We start from the raw sequence: 22500 nt of genomic DNA on the forward strand, positions 1-22500 counted from the left end.
CAGGAAAATCCTGCTAGGACAGCTGAACTTCATTTGGGGTTAATCAGAGTCTCCTTAATTGATGGCAGGTGTGTACCCAAGAACTCTATGCTGTAATTAAATCAAAACGTGCTTCAACAAAGTACTAGTTTAAGGGTGTGCACACACAACAAAGTATTAGTTATGCAACCAACGTTCTGTACATTTTTTATTTTTTATATTTTTACCCTAAGATATGTGTTTTTCATTTGAATTGTACAGGTTATAGGTCACATTAAAGGTGGAAAAGGTTTGAAATTATTTATTGTGGTCTCATTTTTTATATCACAAAAACCTGGCATTTAAACAGGGGTGTGTACACTTTTTATACCCACTGTATTTATCATGAAATATGAACGCATACATATACAAATATGCTGAAAGCAGATGTGAAGAGTTTCAAGTCCCCTGAAGTGCTTTAAGCTAGAAGTCCCTATGCCCTTATTTTTCACTTGTCTCTCCTACAGTTTATCCTGGGAATACTTATACTCCCCTGTAAACCTACATTATAGCACTAGCAACAGCCATTTGTTCCAGCACCTTAATACTCTCTTTCATCCTGCACCCTTCTTTCATCTTCCCTCTAATAATGGGATCTGTCCATATTATACCATACCTTATTCTTCTTTCTTCCAGAATGACAGCATACCAGATATTTAGAATCTTGTCTCATATCTCTTCCTGCCACTAACTTCAGTATTTTGGTAAGCCTCATATATTGTCTATTGGTAACTACTTAAACCACCATGAAGACTTGCTAATACTCTTTTGGGCAAATTTTCTTCCAAGTTCACTCCACTTAGTCAGTATTCCCCTAACTGTAATCAACATCATCAGGCCATTTGGTTAGTTCCTTATCCAAATTACCAGTTTGGGTCCTAACACACAATGTTTAACTTCTCCACTAACCACCTTTGAAGTACAGTATCAAGAGATTTATCAAGGTCCACATACATCACACCCCCAGGGCTGCCTCTGTCCACTTCAGCTCTGACAATGCTGGACTTAGAACAACCTCCACTGCATAAAGCCATACTACTGCATACCTGCAAGAGAATTAACATTCAAGATATCCACTATCCTACCATATAGCAACTTTTCTATAATCTTCTCCAAGATGACAATAAGAATGACAGGCCTGTAAATGCCTAGTTCCTTCTTAGCTCAATGGTTATGCAGAAACTGGCGTCACCACCTTTTCACACAGCAATAGAATTACGTTTTCTAAGAAAAGCATAAAGAGACTTGCTGTTGTCTCATGCAGCAATGCTGACAACCCTTTGAATACATTAGAAGCTCTTCTGGAGCATGTGTCTGGCTCAGTGGCACAGAAGGATAAAGAATAAAGCCTTGACTATGAACCAGATGACACTACTTCAGAGGGTGGTGGAGGGGGAGTAGGTGGCTGATGCTGGTCCTCCAGTTCTGGGGAGAGCTAAGTGACTTCTGCTTGGCTAATTGTTGCCATGCAAGGGGAGGCTGGTGCAGCACCAAAACTGCCAAGCCCAATGGCATGGTCTTAGTGATTCTAGCAGGTGATGGTAGCCCTTATTGGCATGCACCTGAGGAGGGAGTAGGGAAACCATGTAGAGACATAGGTGACACAGGCTTGGTGATGAAGTGCAAATGACTTCATTGCTAGCATGCCAGCAAGAGTGCAAAGCAATCCCCATGGCTGGCTAGATGACAACTTCTCCAGTCTGCTTTGTCCTCTGTGATTGGATACCGAGTAGAGGAGAACAAATGGGCTCAAGATTAACAAAAGCAGGCTTGGTGGTTGTTATGCATAGGGGCAAAAATTACACGGAAAACAATCTTCCAGGGTATGTGTCCACTAATGCCCCTTTAGATCATTGTCACTTTCATCCTTCTATACCTGCCATTTCTACATTTGCCTATACCAGCACTTGGCCTGCTGTCCCATGCTGATACCTTTCTCTACTATTTCTTAGTGTTATGTTCATAGGTTGGTACTAGGCTATCAGCCCTAGGGCCTATACAAGCCTAGCCATAACAATTCCTTGCCTATGTTCTTAATCCCTATCGATGTCACAGTTTTGTCTAGTACCAGAATGTTCTGCCATATCTTTCTTTTTTTTAGTATATTTGAAATAATCATTTGCCTGTCTTTCTATCTTCTGGTCATCTCATTCTCTAGGGCCACCTTGAAATGGATGCTGACCTCTGTTGCCTTTTATTTATTTTTTTGTTTGTTTTTTGTTTTTTCTAGCATTCTTGCAAGCCATCCTACCTCCCAGTCACCATTTCTAATTATTCTGTATATCAACTCGTCAGGTATCAGTCCTCTAATTTCAGTCTTTAGCCAGACCAGATATCTCTGCAGTTCCTGCTATAGACCTTTATTTACATCCCTGCTCTTTCTATCATACAGCTGCACAGCTATTCCACTGTTCTCAGTTTCATGAAACACTTTCATACTAAGTAATGCAGAGGAAATTAACAACAGAAAAAACACACTCATGTAGCAAGTAACCAAGTAAGTAACCAAGTATCAAAACCAAGTATTTTGTGCACTGTGTTGCACCTTTAAGTTTGTTAATTAATAGCTGGGATAATACTTAAATAGAAAGAGGATGGGTTGTTTTTTGTTCTAATGAAGTCCTGTACTAAGTTACCTGTTGAAGGATGAAAGCAATTAACCTACAAATACATTTTCTCTTACTCGGTTAATTGCTTCCTGACTGCATTTTTTTTGGTCAATCCCTTCTGCATCACTGATTTCTGTGTTTTTGGTTGTTTAATAGTGGTGCTTTGATGCCTTGTTTTTGGTTCTTCATACTAAAAGGTTCCAGATCTCTGTTCTTGTTATTCTTTTCAGCGGTATTTAATGGGTTAAGAACAAAACTGTGGCATGATTACTGTTGCACACCTGTTTTCATCCCTCCTCGTTTTATATCATCCACGCTGGCAGTGACAATGGCAGGGATGTTCCCTTCCCTTTATCTGCTCAGGGCCTGCATTTGATAGAGTTTCTACTACTGTATCCCTTCTCAACAGGAATTTAAGAATAGCCCAGCCTACTGCTAAGAGATAAGAGCTTCCCATAACAGAGACTGTCCTCCTTTTACTCCATTTTCGAATCTTTACCATGAGACCATCATCATTCTTTTTTCATGCATCTAGTGGTCTGTATGACAGGCTATTCCCCAAAGGACCATCTGCTTTCCATTCCATGTCAGTCTTCCTCAAAGTGCATTTTGTGGAACTCCTACAGCTTTGCAAACTGAGCTGCACAAAGCACAGATATCCAAGCTATGGAGTGGCAGTACTTCAATGTTCAAATGTTTCATAAGTACAGTCAGATTAGCCTACAGATGGTAACTGCCTACTACAACTACTAATACTACTACGACAAGTACCACCGCCACTACTACTACCACCACTACTGCTACTACTCTACTAGTACAGCTACCATTAGTACTGCCACTGCTACTATTATTACTGTTGATGCCACCACTACTACTAATACCACTACTACTACCACCACTACTGCTGCTACTACATCTAGTGTTACTGCCACTACTAGTTACTATTGCCACTGCTACTATTACTACTACTGATACCACTACTACTACTAGTACTAATACAACTACTACTACACTACCACTAATACTGCTGCCATCACCACTACTACTACTATTAATACTACTACTGCTACTACTATTATAACCACTACTACAGCTACTAATACAACTACTGCTACTACTACAACTACTTCTACTACTACTGCCACTAGCTCTACTACCAATACTATTGCTATTGCTTCTGCTGCTGCTACTGCTGCCAAGACTACTACTAGTACAGCTACCATTGTTACTGCTACTGGTACTAGTACTGATACCACTACTACTACTAATACCACTACCACTATTAACTACTACTTTACTACTACTATTACTGCTACTACAGCTACTACTTCTACTACAACTACTTCGGCTACTACTGCTGCTAGCACTACTACCACTGTTACTGCTGCTACTACCTCTACTGCTACTACTACCATTGTTTTGGACCAGATCAATGATCATTATGCCTGCACAATTAGCAAATGAGTAAACATTTTAATAGTGACTGGAAACTGGAAACAATTTATCTTAATCCCTACATTAGACTGGAAAATGTAATGATATATCTGAGCCTATAGCAAAGGTCTCTTAGGGGTTACTGTAGTCCCTCCCACCCCCATAGCAGAAGACTCTGAATGGAAACTTATTCCCTTAAAGCAGGGGGGTTTTGCAGCTCCAGCTATATTTAAGGACTAGTTTTAAATATATATTTTAATATGGTCACATGGATCACGCCTGAACATAGGCATAATACTCGATAAGCAATCGCAAGGACCATAACATCCCTAGATATATGCATCTTTAAGAAGACAAACTTAAATGTTCTTGCAACCCTTGTCAAAAAGGGTCCTTGGATCAGTGCAGTTACCCAGATAACAAACAATAAGTAAGTAAATAAATAAATAAGCTTGGATTGTCCTATATCAAGACAATTTATCTCAGTGTTTGAGTTTTTTTGTAAGTTCTGTTGCTTGAATGTTTTTTACTCTGTAAAATTTAGTCATTTTTTATAGCTTGATCTTTATATAAAGTATTACATTTATATTTTGACAATAACATTTTGACTGAATGATATCAATGGAAATCAATACTAATTTATGTCAGAAAACAATACCAGCTGAAGTCTGTTGCTGCTGATTTTAATTATTTCCAAAACACAAATTAACTTTAGAATTTTTTTACTTTTTTACTTTGTTCCCACAGACTGATTTTGTAAAAATTTGTACTTGTCTTGAGTCAATCTGATTGAGTAATGCTTTTTCAAAGTGGTATTATGCCTTTTCTCAGTGCAAAATGAGAATTAGAATAATAGATAAGGCCACATGGGAGTAATGCCACCTACATAAGGGTGAAGAGAGCTATAACCATGTGGAAATGCTTTGGTTTGTGTCTATATACGAGTGTGAAAGAGGAGAACTTCAGCTCTGGTTCATGGGATGATTGTTTTTGGAAGAGTATAAATCAGAACTATGGGCATTGATAGCATCTACAAATTCCATACTTTATAATATACTTAGCATACACTGCTTTCACATTTTCCTCTCCCTGTCCTTTCTATACAGTCTGATTCCAGGGCTTGTCATGCTCCTCTTCTATACATTTAGCATGGATTTAAACTGGTGCTACAGTCATTGACTACCAAGTCAGCGAATCAGACATGTTCAGATCTGATGAAGTCACTCACACACACACACACACACACACACACACACACACACACACACACACACACACACACACACACACACACACACACACACACACACACACACACACACACACACACACACACACACACACACACACACACAAGTCTCCCTGCACCCATCTTATGGAGAGCTGCTTTCCTCACACACACATGCATCTCTATATGTACCAACTCTGAAAGCAATGAATTTTGGGGGTAACGGAAAGACTTGTTTGTCCTGATACTTTTTTCATCCCCTGGTCTGTGTATGACAAGATTGATGAGTTCAGTATCACTCTCCATACAGAAATCTATTGCCCACAGTGGGGAAACACTACAGCAACCCTTCTTACTGCTTTTTCTGCAGGGCAGCAGTGTTACTGCAGGCACATATGCCTTCCCTATTTAATATCTACAGTTACACTACTGGCATACAGGGGAGATTTCACCCCATGCAGGAATAGCCCTACTGAAGTCAATGGGCTACATCATTTAAAAATGTTATTAAGTGGCTATAATAGTTTTTACTTCATATTTTATCTAGTGAAATTGTACTATGTTTTGCAATCACATGTACTCCTCTGTGATTCATTAATCTATATTGCTTGAAGAACCATAGAGGCCTTTTTGAAATCAGGCATGCTGCTCAGGCTCAGGTAGGATGCTGAAATATGGTCCAAAATCTGAAGCTAATGAAAGTGCATTGATCCATAAAATATGGCAGATGTTACTCAATGCAAATACAGTGCAAAACACCTTGCATTCAGCTTATCATGCCACTTTTAATAAACATAAGCTGATTGTTTAGTACCTTCATGAATAAAGAAACCCTTTTCTTTTGTATCCAGAGGCTAGTATACCTTCTTTTGTTGAATAAAAATAAGAAGTGAATCTTTAAAGCAAACTGCCAGCTTGTAGAAACATTAATTCAAATTCCAATTGGGGAACTCTGTATCTCTTTGTGGATGTTTCCGACTGGCTTCCATTATATGCCCCTGAATTTCAAGAACCTGCACCAAAAAAAGGGGGTTCAGTTCCTCAAAACAACTATAAATAGTATTTCTTGCAATGGGAGATCCTTAATTAAATATACTAACTCTATAGCTGTGCAACATCACTGAAAAGCTGCATACATTGAATCACTGCCAGCACACAGAGAGAAAATACACTGGAAGTGCTTTTCTGTGGAAAATGGTACTCCCCCAGTCAGACACTGGTGAATTAAAATGAATGAGTTAAGCCTTGACCACCAGCAGGTTAATATCCTTGTATCTCTTTAGTTAAACTGATTGTTCAAGAGTGTCTATTGTGCATGCATTGTTTCCTAGCATGCTTTATGTTGCTTTGGAGTATATTCAAAATATGAGAAAAGTCTCTTCCTATTGAAAGGCAGTCATGTGACCAAACTGTGAAATATCATTGGTTACATTCCTCATATTGTTTACTATAAATTGAAGTAGTGCAGTTTTTCTAGCAAAAAACATCTTTTTGTTAAAACAAAATAACAATTTAGTTGTCACTGGCAAACAGTAACCTTACTTTGGAGGAATTATTTGATAAATAATCTAACATTCACAGCAAACAGCCCACCTTCCACGACTTTCTTTTTTTGAAGTGCTGTTTAATTTAATAAGGTCTTACAAACTCCCACATCTGTTGTCTGTTCTTGTATTAAGAATACTGTATAATGTGTTGTGACTGTTTAAATTTTCAACAATGTAAATAAAAAGGTGATTAAAGTGAGACCTCCATCAATGTATTTGATAGTTTCTTCAGCCCACTAATATGAAGCAAGGCGACTTCATATGCTTCCAGTTGTCCATGATCAGAAACTCATACAAGTATAGGGGGCTTGCCAGTTTGGGAAAAATTAGATGTCAACAACATCATTCTTTTCCAGGAGTAATATATATGGTTTCCGGCATTCCTTCTCTCTACCTGGTTAATGCTGTGTGGAATAAGTAAGGGAATAGCCAAAATCTGGTTATATTAGAACTGCTGAATACTGTATACATGCAGTACGTGAGTGTAAATAAAAGCTTGTGTGGTCATTTCCATGTTGATGTCATTGAATGTCATGTCCCTCAGTCACCTACCTTACCTATCCAATTCTTTTTCATGGGATGAATTCAAAATGTAGGAATGGTATCTGCAGTATTATGGGCCATTTGAAAGCTACAGTATTATGAGCTATCCTGTTGCTGCAGTATTATGGACTATACTATGCTTCAGTATTTTGGGTTACCCCTTTGCTACAGTACAATAGGCTATCCTATAGCTGCAATATTACATGTTGTCCTATTGTTACAGTAGTATGGCATGTCCTGTTGCTACAGTATTATGGGCTAACTTACTGCTACTGTGTTGTGTTATCCAATTGTTACCATATTATGGGTTGCCCACTGCCTGACTCCCCATTCTTGCTAAGCTTTATTTTAAAAAGAATGGGTTTATCGAGGCAGTAGGGACCTACAGGTTAGAGGCAGATGGCAGTTACTGACAAAAAATAAAATAAAATTTAAACAAATCACTAACACTGTTAGGTAGTGTCTTCTAGCAGTAAATGTACTGTCTCCTTTAGTCTCAGGTTGACAGGACTCTACATTTATTTTACTTTATATATTATGTTGTAAGTTTTATCATAACTGTATAGCATACAATGAATTTATCAGCAACCCTCATTTAAAATGTATAAATATAAAATTAAAAAACATTGTAATAGTCAGCATCTGATCACTATATGTGTATTGTTTGCTAGTTTTAAAAGTAGACATATACTTTAGGACACTTCAATCAAATCTTTGTCCTTAAAGTAAATAATACTATTAATAAAATAATAATAATAATAATGTCTTTGCAAGTATTTCACACTATTTTATTACCAGAATGAATTCCAATGCGAATCCATATAGGTAGTCCTGGAAGATGAACAAGCTGAAAGGACCCTATGAAGCTGAGGATATCCAAAGCCATTCTTGAAATGTCCACAGCATGTCTGTTTCCATTCCTCTTAGGCAAACCTGATGCCACCATGTATGCATCGCCGATAGTTTCCACCTGTTAGCAGAACATAACAAAATATATCATTAAAATTAGGAGAGTGACTGCCTATTTATGAATCTGTTTAGTAACTTGCTAAGCATACTGGTCCAGGGCATGTTTTCAACTGTTATCTGGGCCAAAGGCAGGCAACACGTTACTTGAAGGATAAAAGTCTATACAAATGATTTAAGGTCACAGTCATAGAAACAGTAAAAATAAGACATCAGGTCATATTCTTACATATGGTAGGTACCTCAGCACCAAAGGCATATAATCTTAATAGTTTCAGAAAAGTAAGGTTAATTTTATTTATTTATTTATTTATGTTGTTTTATTTTATTTTACATCTGATGACCGGGAAAGTCCGACTGGACACAGGTCCATTTTCAGCGGAGGCCCGGGGAGAAAAGCTCCACTTAAACAATTGATAAACAGATAAATTTACAAGATACAGCACTGTATTTGTAATGCACACAATATAAACATAATATCTAACATTGCTTCACAGACTTATGTGAAGTACATAGCTGTGTTCATAAGGCAAAACAAATAGCATATAGGAACGTATTTAGTATTTAGTTACAGACGTATAAGACAATAGCATTGGAGTAAGCGTTTTTAGGAAAGAATAAGAATTCTAGGCATTAGGCAGTACTGGGTCATCCTTGGTAGAATCCTTGAATCACTGCAATCTAGTGGATTAGCCTGGGGAGTCACATGGGCACAGCCAGTTGCTAAAATAGTGGGTTTTGAGTAGTTTCTTAAATTGCAGAGCAGAACTTGTAGAAGTAATGTCATTAGGAAGTGAATTCCAGGTTTTTGCTATTGTACAGGCAAAGAGAGTTTCACCAGCTTCATTCTTATGTTTGATGACTTTTATGAGATTTTGGTCTGTTGATCTTAAGACTCGGGTGGTGGTGTAGGGTTGTATTAGATTTCGTAGTATGGGGGTTTTGTCAGGGAGGTAGAACACTTTGTGGGCTGTGGAGAGCTGTGTAGTAAGAAGTAGATGGGGCAACTCAAGCCATTTGAGCTGTTTGAGGGAATGACAGTGATGGTCCCTATTAGAGGCACCTGTAGCAAACCTGGCAGTCTTGTTATAGCAAGCTGCCATTTTGTTTTGCTCGCTGTGGCGAAGATTAGTCAGAATTGGGGAGGCATACAGTAGGGTGGATAGTAGGTGAGTTCTAGCAATAGTGGCTTTGGTATAGCTGGTCATAAATTGTCTGTTTCTATATCAGAGACCAAGCTTTTTGTGTACTTTTTTGATTGTTTGGGCTATGTGTATGTCAAATTTAAGATTGTTATCAATTACTACTCCTAGGAGTTTAGTGTGTGATGTTAGGGGATCACGATATTATAACAGAGTGCTGTTGGAAAAGTATTATTTAATTCTGTTGGAAATGCACTTTAATTTTGTTGAAAATGCACTTTAATTCTGTTTGTAATGCATTTTATTAATCTTAATGAATTAATTGTTTAATTGTTTGATTGAAGCTAATAGCTGTTGTTATATAAACTTTTGTAACTGTGTCATGTGTTACTCCTTGAAGGCTTACTGTGGCCGAGGCGCTAGAGAATAAACATCGAACTACATCTTTGGACTGGCTTTGTTGTTTCGTACTGTGGTACAGTTATTTGTTCCGTAATTTGTTGTCATTTGCCATATCCATTTCTATGGCCAGTGATCCAGCTAATAATATTCCGAGGGTTTTTAGAGAGGAGCATCCAGGTACCTCTCAGCAGACTATTGATGGTTTCCTTACCTCAGAGCGGGAGCATGATCGCTCCGATGTCAATACAGTGGGTGAGAATACTTCGGGTTTACCATTATGGGAGCGCTTTCTAGCTGAAACAAGGAATAAGCGAGCTAATAATCCATTTGCTAACATTGGAAAACGCTCCGTGGATTACCTGGTGGAGGTAAAGACCTTAATCTCAAAATTGAGTAATTTAATGAACAAAGAGATGTTTACATTTTATAATTACACGAGTTTGCAGAGATACTTAGACCTTGACATCATACCAAGAGGACTGAGAGCTGTTAAATTTCCGTCTGAGCCATTTGATGCAACTTGTGCAGTTGATAAGGTCTTCCAGCAAAGATGGGGAAAAAGCGGCACATCTTTGCTCTAGAGACTGGCTAAATATTTTGATTGAGAGAGATACTATCAAATTATCTAATATAAGGAAAGACATTAATTCGTTATGTATCAACTTAATGTTTGTTTTAGACAGGGTGAAGCTTGAGTCCTGCTTACATGATATTAGAGATAAGCTAAATTTACAAGAAAAAAGAGTTCTTGAACAAAAGATGTATAAAATACAAAGGAATCTCCGTGATTATGAAAAATGTACTGCCTTTTTCAGGAGACCCAATCAGCGTTCACGTTCTAACGTACGTCGCCCAAGAAATGCTGGCTGGTCTAAAGAAAGAACTCTGCTGACAGATTAGATGTGGACAATTTTATGAACAATGACTTCCCACCTTTGTCTTCTCCGGTGGATGATGTATATTTTTCAGAACATTTTCGTCCACAACAGGTTTATGGAAGGCAACAAAAGAGAAGTTACTCGGAGCAGGAACCAAATAGGGGAGGGCCTCAATGCCAATGGCGCGATAATTAAAGGACAAAATGGTACTGATTCATGTTCTGTTTCTGATGTTATAACTAACTTGTCTGGATGTTTGTTAAATGACAGCATTTATGCTGTATTAAATCATGGATTAAAATTTGTACCTACTGTTCTACCGAAGAAATATGAGTGCAACATAGAGCTTATCAGATTTGTGCATAATTTACATTTATGGTATCATTTTCATTGTTTGCCTTCTTTGAATGTTGGTGTGGCAATTGTGCTTAATGAAACATTTGTTTCAGATGAACGTGATTCAGATTTGAACACTAGTGATTCTTTTATATCCTGTGAAAGTGAATTTAATGCCTATTGTGCTATAGATACTTCTAGAGTGAATACAAAAAGTATGTATATGCCTCCATTTTCGCATGAAGGTATAAAAAGCTTTCATGCGATGGTTGAATTTGAGATAAATTCATTGTTAAATAATTTAGATCTGACACAGTTTTAATATAATTTATCTAAAAAAGAATGGTCTGAATTAATTAATTTTTCCAAACAAAAGGAATTAATTGTAAAACCATCTGACAAAGGGAATAAAATAATAATTATGCATCACACACAGTATTATAAAATGTGTTTAGATTTATTAAATGATGAAACAGTATATTGTGTAGTTTCGGAAGAAATTGTTAAACAGGCCAAAGACAAGTACATTTGTTTGATACAAAGAGGTCTGAGGTTGGGTTATTGGCAAGAAACTGATATTAAAAATAAATTAAATGTAGACAATTCTGGCCCAGCTTATTTTTATTGTCTACCCAAAGTTCATAAGAATATCAGAAACCCTCCGCGTAGACCAATAGTTTCAGCTACTAAATATTTTTTACATAATTTGGGAGTTATTTTGCACCAAGTGTTGTTAAAGGAAGCTCAGAAGCTCCCATCTTACATACAAGATTCTTTTGATTTTCTTAATAAAATAAAAGGTGTAAAATGGGAGGAGGATATGTACTGGTTAACACTAGATGTTAAGAGTCTTTATACCAGTATCAAACATGTATTTGGAATTGAGGCAGTTTATAAACAGATGGGAGATTATCCATTAACTCATTACATCTTAGATTTAGTGAAGTTTTGTTTGGAAAATAATTATTTTTATTTTGATAATCAAATTTTTCATCAGATTCAAGGCACAGACATGGGTGCGCCATTTGCACCTATGTATGCTAATATTTTTATGGGATTAGTTCAACAAGAATGTATTTACACAAATTATTTTGTTAAAAATTATGTAATATTTTATTTTAGATTTATTGATGATTTAATTTTTTTATGTAGAGGGGGTAGACCCTTAGTTAATGATTTTATACAGGATATTCAAATCAATAGGTTTAATATATGTTTTGATGGAATACAATGTGGAACAACAGTTTCCTTTTTAGATATTAATTTAGAGGCTATTGTAGGACAAAATATTATTACTAGTATTCATAGAAAATTTAATTTGCCAAATGATTTTTTGATGGGGACTAGTAGCCATCCTAGACATACTATGGAAGCGATTCCGTATGGTGAATTTTTGAGAATTTCTCGATTATGTAACAATGATAATATATTTATGAATGAAATATTATCTACCAGGAATATGTTTAAAAAACGAATGTATGATATTGATTTGGTTGATTTGCATATTAATAAAATATTACATAAAAGGTATAATAAAGGACCATTATGTAAATATCAACAAAAGTATGATATTATGAATTGTAAAAATGTGGAAAAGATATTTATGGTTTCCACTTATAATATTTGTAGTGAGAGTATTAAAAAATGTACTTTACATTTTTGGGAGCTTTTAAAAAAATTTTTTGAATTGAAAAATTTAATGCAAAAAAAGTTAATGTTTTCTTATAGGAGAGGTAGGAATGTCAAAGATATGGTAGTGCATACTAGATTTTATAAACCTGATGAGAAAATACACTACTATACTGTTATGAGAGGGTTGCTACCATGTGGAAAATGTAGTGGTTGCCCTTATGTAACTAATTTCTTTCCCTATATAAACAATATTAACTTTAGACCAAATGGCCAGTATAGCTGTAGAACTGATAGAGTAATATGTGCTATTAGATGTGGGTGCAATAAGTTTTATATTGGTCAAACAAAGAGAATGTTTAAGGTAAAGTTAATGGAGCATTTGAGAGATATCAGGGTACAAAAATTAGAGAGTCCTTTGGCTCAACATTTTTATGAATGTCATGAGGGAAAATGTGATATGTTAACAGCAACTGTTTTAGAACAGGTTTTTGTAAATGAATTAAATGATAATTTGGTTAGGGATGCCCTTTTAAAGAAAGAAACTATTTGTATCCTAAAGTATGAAACTTTAATTCCAAAGGGCTTGAATACAGAGTGCTGTTGGAAAAGTATTATTTAATTCTGTTGGAAATGCACTTTAATTCTGTTTGTAATGCATTTTATTAATCTTAATGAATTAATTGTTTAATTGTTTGATTGAAGTTAATAGCTGTTGTTATATAAACTTTTGTAAATGTGTCATGTGTTACTCCTTGAAGGCTTACTGTGGCCGAGGCACTAGAGAATAAACATTGAACTACATCTTTGGACTGGCTTTGTTGTTTTGTACTGTGATCACGATATTATCTTTGGAGTTTATGCTGAAATCATTGTTTAGTGCAGATGATCTACCAAGAGAAAAGAGAATTAGGTTTGTTTTTTTTGGGATTGAGTATAAGTTTAATGCTAGAAAACCGTGCTTCAGCAAGTGTAAAGTTGTGTTGTGTTATTGTTTGTAGTTTGTTTAAGGTTGGGGCGGCACATATGATAGTAGTGTCATCAGCATATTGCACTATAGAGGCAGAGGGGGAGGATGCAACTATTTGATTTGTAAATATGGAGAACAGTAAAGGACCAAGAATGGAACCTTGAGGGACTCCTATGGATACTGGTAGAAGGGAGGATAGTTGGTCCTGCCACAGAACTGCTTGTTGTCGGCCTGATAAGTAGCTGTTGAACCAAGATATAGTGGGGGAGGTTAAGTTAAGGGTAGATAGAGTTTTGAGCAGCATGCTGTGGTTGACCATATCAAATGCCTTTGACAAGTCTAAGAACACAGAGGATACAAACTGCCGGTTGTTTCTATGAGTGTTGACTATGTTGTTGTATGAGAGTAGGGCTGTTGTGGTACTATGGGACGGTCGAAACCCATGTTGAGATGATGATATAAGGTTATTTTGCAGGAGGTATTGCATTAGTTGTGTATGTACTAATCTTTCTAGTATTTTTGATAACGGTGATAAGATTGCGATTGGGCGGTAGTTGTTGAGCTCAAGGGAGTTGCCGCCTTTGTGGAGTGGGATAATATGGAATATTTTCCATAGGTTGGGTACTTTGCATTCAGATATAGATCTATTTATGAGGATAGATATGGGGTAAGATGTGGTTTCTGCCGAGAGTTGAAGGAAGTCAACAGGAAGTTTGTCAGCTACCAGTGTAGTGGGTTTTAGTTTCTTAAGGAGTTTAGTAATAAGTTTTGTGGGTGCTGGAGAGAAAGAAAAGTTAGAGGGAGTTTCTTGTTTAATAGGGATGGGAGGGGTAGGAGAACGTTTGGGGTTGGTGGTACTATTTAGGGTATTAGATAGGGTTAGGACTGTTTCTGTAAAGAATCTGTTGAATTGGGTGGAGATGTCCTCATTACTGGTTGGTACTATGGGTGTGGGAGTGCTGGTTTTGCCTGGGTGAAGTAATTTATTTATCGAAGCCCAGAATTTTTGAGGGCAATGGGCATGTTTTTCCTGTAAGGTTTTGTAATAATTAGTTTTTGGCCTTGTTCCGGAGAGCTAGATAGTTTTGTTTTGTGGTAGTGGTTTTCAATTTATGATATTGGGTCCAGGTTCTATCTCTGTCCTTCATTTGGTTTTAGTTTCTTTTGTCAGCCAAAGGACATAGTTAATCTGGACTCTGATGGTTCGGAATGGTGCATGATGGTTTAGGATTTGTAGAAAGGTTGATTTAAAGTAATCCACTGCTTTGTCTAGGGGTAGGTGTTTTAGGGGAGACCAGTCATAGTGTTTTAGTTAATTATTTAGGTCCTTGGCTTTGAAGTTCTTTTTGTTGTGAACTATTCTAAGGATGGGTTGGTGACATTGTTGGGATTTATTCCTAATAAGATAAGTTGGCTGGTGATTGCTTAATTTGTCGGGAAGGTAGCCTGATTGGTGCACTAAGGTGTGATCAGATAGAAGTATCCAATCTAGGATGGATTGTCGTTTGGTTTTTTTATCAACTCTTGTGGGGGTGTCTATGATTTGGGTAAATCCATGAAGATTAATATGGGTAGAGGGGTTGTAGTTGGCACAGTCAGACCAGTCAATGTTAAAATCTCCTAAGAGTATGGTCTCATGTGGATGGGTAGTAGACAAGCAGTGCAGCAGGTTTTCCATAGTGTCAATGTTGTTACCTGGTGGGATGTAGGCACCTGCTATTACTATGTGTTTACTAGCGTTTAGTTTTAATTTAGCAAGAATGAGTTCCATATCATTAATGTCTTGAGAGCTGTAGTTAAGCTGTTCCAGTGTGAGATTATTTTGATACAGAATAGCTACACCTCCTCCTTTTTTCTTTGCCTATCTTTATGTATAATATTGTAGCCAGGAGGTGGAATTTCATTATCATGATGTTCTGGTCTAAGCCAGGTTTCTGTTAATATGGCTAAATCTGGTTTATATAGAGCCAGCAGGGCATGGAGGTCTTGAACTTTGTTCAGTATGCTTCTTACATTAATGTTTAAGAGAAAAAGGGAGGAGGTTGGCCTGCTATATAGAGGGTTTGGTTGGTTAAGGTCTGTATGGAGTGAAGAATTTGGTCCAGGGTTGGAGTGTATATCTCTACAACAAGTGAGTTTTTGAGTTAGATATAAGTAAAGTTTGAGCAGTTTTTGCATTATTTTATTTTGTGTCTGGGATAAGTGGGGGCTGATTTTGTTTGTTAGTTTATTATTGTTGTAGGAGAATTGATGGGTTTGGGTAAGGTCAGATGGAGATATGGGGAACTGTTTCAGTTGTGGTGTACTAGCTATGGTTTCTGTTTGCCAGTGAGTTCAATACATACCTCTCAAGTGTATCTCATTACGAGGAACGTACCTCATTTGGGGTCCTAAAATGTTCATGTTTCTCAAAGTTCCTCGATGTTCCACATTGAAAGACTCTATCACACATTCAGTGTTAGGAATTTTTTTAAGTGAAATTCATGGTGAATAGAAATTAATCATATTAAATCATTAAAAGATCTTCTTTATAAGTAAACCCAGCATATTTTAACCATCCTATGACCTTCCTAGTTGAAGTTGTTAGTAAGCAATTAGTATGAGTTCCACATTTTACCCATATGTTCCACATTATGAGGGCTAGTGTTACTCATTTTGGACATGGAAGGTTGAGAGCTATGGTTAGATAGGTGTGATGAAGTTGAGTGTGGTAGGATGTAAGGCTGGATAGTAGGAGAAGAATAAACATAGTTAATGTGTAGAAAACTACCTTTATGTCTAGGAAAGTCATTTTATTGATTGTAATAACTATCATGCAAAAGATACAAATCCCAAAGGGAAAAAGCCACAGTTGCTAAAGTATCGATTGATAACAAATGCTGAATAATAATGGATATATATTACTGACTATTAATGATCAAAACCTGAACTAGACTGATTGGCAAGCAACATAAAATTGCAAATAATAATCACAACAAACAACCATATATCAACATTATTGTCCATGCAAACAATACGTTGGAAATCAGAGACCAAAGCCAAACAGTTGGATAAATGTCCGATGAGGCACCTCCAAACAAAATGCAACACAGTCCGCTAGGCCTCAATCACACCCTTGGGCCACTATGACTAGAAACGTACTGTCAACATTATCGAAATTATCAAAATAAATCAGTATAAAAGTATCCAGAATAGGCCTAAGATGCAAAATATTAATATCATACAATCCTCCCTATGAATGGCCTAATATCCCCAAACACTTAAAGCCGATGATGAAGCACAAATCAGCCAATGGCCGGAAAAAAACAGAATAGTTTAACGTCCCTCCAGATAAGGCATGACCCACAGTACCTGATAGAGATCCAAAAACACAGTCCAAAAGTGACTAAACCACCAAAAAAGGGAATTCACCACAAAAAAAAAAAAAAAAACAATCCGTTGAATGGATATGACAACTGCTGAAAATCCGCCGAAAAAAGAGAACCGTTGTGGCCAGAGTTGTGAAACTAAAGTGGTAAAACTCCAAAGGGCCGACGTTCATCACTGCCATTGTTTTCTCTACCACAAAGTATAAAGAACAACTCTGAAGCCGTTCCTAAAACAGGCCTGGAAATAAGCTGCATCAGTCAGCAATAGATATGGTCGACATTCGTCACCACCCAAAAATCCCATAAAGTGATATAATCCAAGCCACAAAGGTAACGTCAGGCTGAACATCCACAGGAAGCTTGTGAAAAACACACAACAGGAGCCTCCACTACCAACATTAAAGCCTCACCCCTTTAAGCCAATAGTGGAACCAAGAGTAAAGCAAAACCACACTGAATAAACCGCATGTATCAGTCAGCAGTAGATGAGGTCGACATTCGTCGCTACCTCAGGGCTTTCAAAACAGTCCTGTTATTTTTCACCAGACGGTAGGTTCCATTCTCTAAATCCATCTAGGAAAACAGCGAGCGTCCGCTTTTAAAATAAATAAATAGATCCAGTCCCTTGAGCGAGCGTCTTCTAAAATAAATAGATCCAGTAAATCCTTTCCGGCTCTGGTAACTTAAAACAATGCAGCATTTCTTCTTCTTCTTCTTTTGGCTGTTCCCATTAGGGGTTACCACAGCGGATTATCTGTTTCCATTTCTTCCTGTCCTCTGCATCTTGCTCTATTACACCAACCACCTGCATGTCCTCATTCACCACATCCATAAGCCTTATCTTAGGCCTTCCTCTTTTCCTCTTACCTGGCAGTTCCATCCTTAGCATCTTTTTCCCAAGATACCCAGCATCCCTCCTCATCACTTGTCCAAACCAAAGCAGTCTCGCCTCTCTGGCTTTGTCTCCAAACCGTCCAACCTGAGCTAACTCTCTAATATACTGACTCCTAATTCTGTCCATCCTCATCACACCCAATGCAAATCTTAACATCTTTAACTCTGCCATATCCAACTTGACTTCTGCCTTTTTGTCAACGCCACCATCTCCAACCCAGATAACATAGCTAGTCTCACTACCCTCTTGTAGACCTTCCCTTTCACTCTGACTGGTACCTGTCTGTCACAAATCACTCCTGACACTCTTCTCCACTCACTCCACCCTGCCTGTACTCTCTTCTTTACCTCTCTTCCATACTCACCATTAATCCAAACTGTTGATCCCAGGTATTTAAACTCATCCACTTTCGCCAACTCTACTCCCTGCATCCTCACCATTCCACTATCCTCCCTCTCATTCACACACATATATTCTGTCTTAGTCCTGCTGACCTTCATTCCTCTCCTCTCTAGAGCATATCCCCACCTCTCCAAGGTCTCTTCAACCTGTTCCCTACTCTCACTACAGATCACAATGTCATCTGCAAACATCATAGTCCACGGGGACTCCTGTCTGATCTTGTCTGTCAACTTGTCAATTGCCATTACAAATAAGAAAGGGCTCAGAGGAAATCCTTGATGTAACCCCACCTCCACCTTAAACGCATCCATCACTCCCACTGCAGAAATCACCACTGTCACACTACTTCATACATATCCTGTACCACTCTTACATACTTCTCTGCCACTCCCGACTTCCTCATACAATACCACAACTCCTCTCTAGGTACCCTGTCATATGCTTTCTAAGTCCACAAAGACACAATGCAACTCCTTCTAACCTTCTCTACACTTCTCTATCAACACTCTCAGATCAAACATTGCATCTGTAGTGCTCCTTGCTGGCATGAAACCATACTGCTGCTCACTAATTATCACCTCCCTTCTTAACCTAGCTTCCACTACTCTTTCCCATAACTTCATGCTGTGACTGATCACTTTTATCCTTCTGTAGTTGGTACAGCTCTGCACATCACCCTTATTCTTAAAAATTGGTACCAAAATACTTTTTCTCCATTCCTCAGGCATCCTCTCACTTTCCAAGATTTCATTAAACAATCTGGTTAAAAACTCCACTGCTATTTCTCCTAAACACCTCCATGCTTCCACAGGTATGTCATCTGGACCAAAAGCCTTTCCATTCTTCATCTTCTTCATAGCTGTCCTTACTTCCACCTTGCTAATCCGTTGCACTTCCTAATTCACTATCCCCACATCATTCAACCTTCTCTCTCTCCCATATTCTCTTCATTCATCAGCCCCTCAAAGTACTCTTTCCATCTGCTCAACACACTCTCCTCACTTGTGAGTACATTTCCCTCATTATCTTTTATCACCCTTACCTGCTGCACATCTTTCCCAGCTCAGTCCCTCTATCTAGCCAATCAATACAGGTCCTTTTCTCCCTCCTTAGTGTCCAGCCTTTCATACAACTCTCCATACGCCTTATCCTTAGTCTTCGCCACCTCTCTCTTTGCCATGCACCTCATCTCCTTATACTCCTGTCTACTTTCTTCATCTCTCTGACAATCCCACTTCTTCTTTGCCAACCTCTTTCTCTGTATACTCTTCTGTACTTCCTCATTCCACCACCATGTCTCCTTGTCGTCCTTTCTCTGTCCAGATGTCATACCAAGCACCTTTCTAGCCATCTCCCTTACTAGCTCTGCTGTAGTTATCCAGCTATTTGGTAAATCTTCACTGCTACCCAGTGCCCGTCTTACCTCTTCCCTGAACTCCACCTCACAATCACCCTTTTTCAACTTCCACCATTTGATCCTTGGCATTGCTCTCACACTCCTCCTCCTCTTCTTGATCACCAATGTCATCCTACAGACCACCATTCTATGCTGCCTAACTACACTTTCCCCTGTCACCACTTTACAGTCTCCAATCTCATTCAGACTGGCCCTCCTGCATAGGATATAATCCACCTGTGTGCATCTTCCTCCACTCTTGTATGTCACCCTATGCTCCTCCCCCTTCTTAAAACATGTATTCACCACAGCCGTGTCCATCCTTTTCACAAAATCTACTACCATCTGACCTTCTGCATTCCTCTCCTTAACACCATACCTACCCATCACTTCCTCATCCCCTCTGTTCCCTTCACCAACATGACCACTGAAATCTGCTCCAATCACCACTCTCTCACCCTTGGGTACACTCACCACCACTTCATCCAACTCCCTCCAAAATTATTCTTTCTCATCCACAACACCCCCAACTTGCAGAGCATATGCACTAATAACATTCATTATTACACCATCAATTTCCAGCTTCATAAACATCACTCTATCCGACACTCTTTTCACTTTCAAAACACTCTTGACATACTCTTCCTTCAAGATAACCCCTACCTTATTTTTCCTCCCATCCACACAACAGAACAATCTGAACCCACCTCTGATACATCTGGCCTTCCTCCCCTTTCATCTGGTCTCTTGCATGCACAATATAACAACCTTCCTTCTCTCCATCATATCAGCTAGCTCCTTCCCTATACCAGTCATACTGCCAACATTCAAACTTCCTACCCTCACTATCACACTCCTAACCTTCCTCCTCTCTTTCTGTTCTCGGGCATGCCTTCCCCCTCTTCTTCTCCTTCGACCAACAGTAGTCCAATTTCCATCAGCACCCTGTTGCCTAACAGTACTGGTGGGAGTCGTTGTTAACCCGGGTCTCGACCGATCTGGTATGGAAATCAGTATTGTTGTCTGTATATGTCATTTGGCAAAAGTTTTATACTGGATACCCTTCCTGACATGACCCTGCCCATTTATCCGGGCTTGGAACTGGCATGAAAAAATGCATTGGCTTGTGCATCCCCAGTGGCTGGGTTAATCAGCATTGTTGTCTGCATATGTCATTTGGCAAAAGTTTTACACCAGATGACCTTCCTGACGTAAAAACATTTATATAACTTAAAATAGAATGACATACCAACAAAATGCAAATTAAATACTAGCGAGGTCTTAGAATTTAACATGGATCCTTTCACTGTTCATATCAGTTTATATGCTCAATAGAAAAGACTGAAACAGACTGAGCTCAGAAGTACATATAGTAGAAGTACATACAGTAGATATTAAGCACTCAGTACATAAGTACAAAACTTAAAAGTACTGCATTGGACAATTTTCTATCAGAATAGTGATCCATGAATTACCAGAGAGATCAACAACTGCAGAAGGTGAGTGAGTAAAGAAGGGCAAAATAATTTTCCTGTCAGATCTATTTTTTTGAATAGATGTGTCTACATTATACATAGATGTTCCTCTAAACTGGATGTAACTAGTAATGCTGCTGTTCTTAGATGAGTACTTGCAGTAACAGTCACTTTTGTATGCAGCAAAACTACACCTTACTACAGCAAATAAAGGTCTTTTACAAATGTTGTCTTGGTTCAGCTACTGTCCCTAAAACACAGGTATACAGCCTGGGAGGAAAGAAGGTAGAAATTTTCCCTAAAATAAATGTAGTTGTATATGATATTCCGACTGGAGGATGCCATTAAGACGGTTAGCTTTTGTAATCTAGTCAGAAAGAAGTTTGCATGTTTATGCAAAACAACACTATTATTTTAGGAGCGGTGAAAGTTCATTTAATTTGCCAGAGATAAATATGCTGCTATAGAGAAGCAGCAGCAGGCAGTTTAGAAGCGAAGTTACTAAGAGCAAAGAGGACTTTTATGAATGGGAAGACAACTTTACTTGAAGCAGCAGCAGGCAGTTTAGAAGCGAAGTTACTAAGAGCAAAGAGGACTTTTATGAATGGGAAGACAACTTTACTTAAGAGGAAGCCTCTGCTGCTGTAAGTGCAGCATAAATTAGCATCTTTTGCAAAGACTGATTTACATTTTCTAAATGTTAGATGACTTTATCGAAACAATGAAAGGGTATATTGCATTTTCACTGTGGACATTTTTAGTAGTAGTCATACATTCTTTGAGAGTTTATAGAGTCTTGTGAGTCTCTATGAAGTTGTCCAAGTATTTACAGATTAGAGTAATGCAAAAGTTAAATTCCGACTGAGAGTCTAGTCTTGAGAAGGAACACAATGTTTGCAACAGGAAATAAAGAGGTGAGGAGAGCTGAAAGGGTCAGGCATGTACAGTGTGTACATGCATGTATGTTTGACTGCATGTGTATGTATGTCTGTGTGTGTGTGTCTGCATGCATGTATGGGGGACAGGGTCAGGGATTATTTGTTCCAAACAGAACAAGCTTCTTATGATTATTAGCATTTTCCTCATATGCTAATTACAAAGGAAAGGGAAGTCAGTTTTCAAGCTGATGTTCATGTCAATGAACTAGGACTTATTGGTCATTTTATTTCAATTAAAAATAGATAAATGCATTCAACAAATTAATAGATGAGGACTACAAGAAAGCAAAGATAGCCCTTTTTCAAATAAGGGCAATATAAAAA

The 22500-nt window shown here is 38.0% G+C and overlaps 1 protein-coding gene across 1 annotated transcript in view; it reads right to left on the minus strand.

Annotated features, from left to right (window-relative positions):
- LOC122804231 (heat-stable enterotoxin receptor-like) overlaps nt 1-22500 on the minus strand; it is a 1796602-nt gene that overhangs the window by 303889 nt on the left and 1470213 nt on the right. The window contains exon 21 of the mRNA XM_044073980.1: nt 8175-8349. Within this exon, the coding sequence (XP_043929915.1) occupies nt 8175-8349 (175 nt within the window). The remainder of the gene's footprint in view (nt 1-8174; nt 8350-22500) is intronic.

This window comes from Protopterus annectens, chromosome 1.part1, assembly GCF_019279795.1.
Source record: "Protopterus annectens isolate FY-2018-M chromosome 1.part1, PAN1.0, whole genome shotgun sequence".
Classification (NCBI taxonomy): Eukaryota; Metazoa; Chordata; order Ceratodontiformes; family Protopteridae; genus Protopterus; species Protopterus annectens.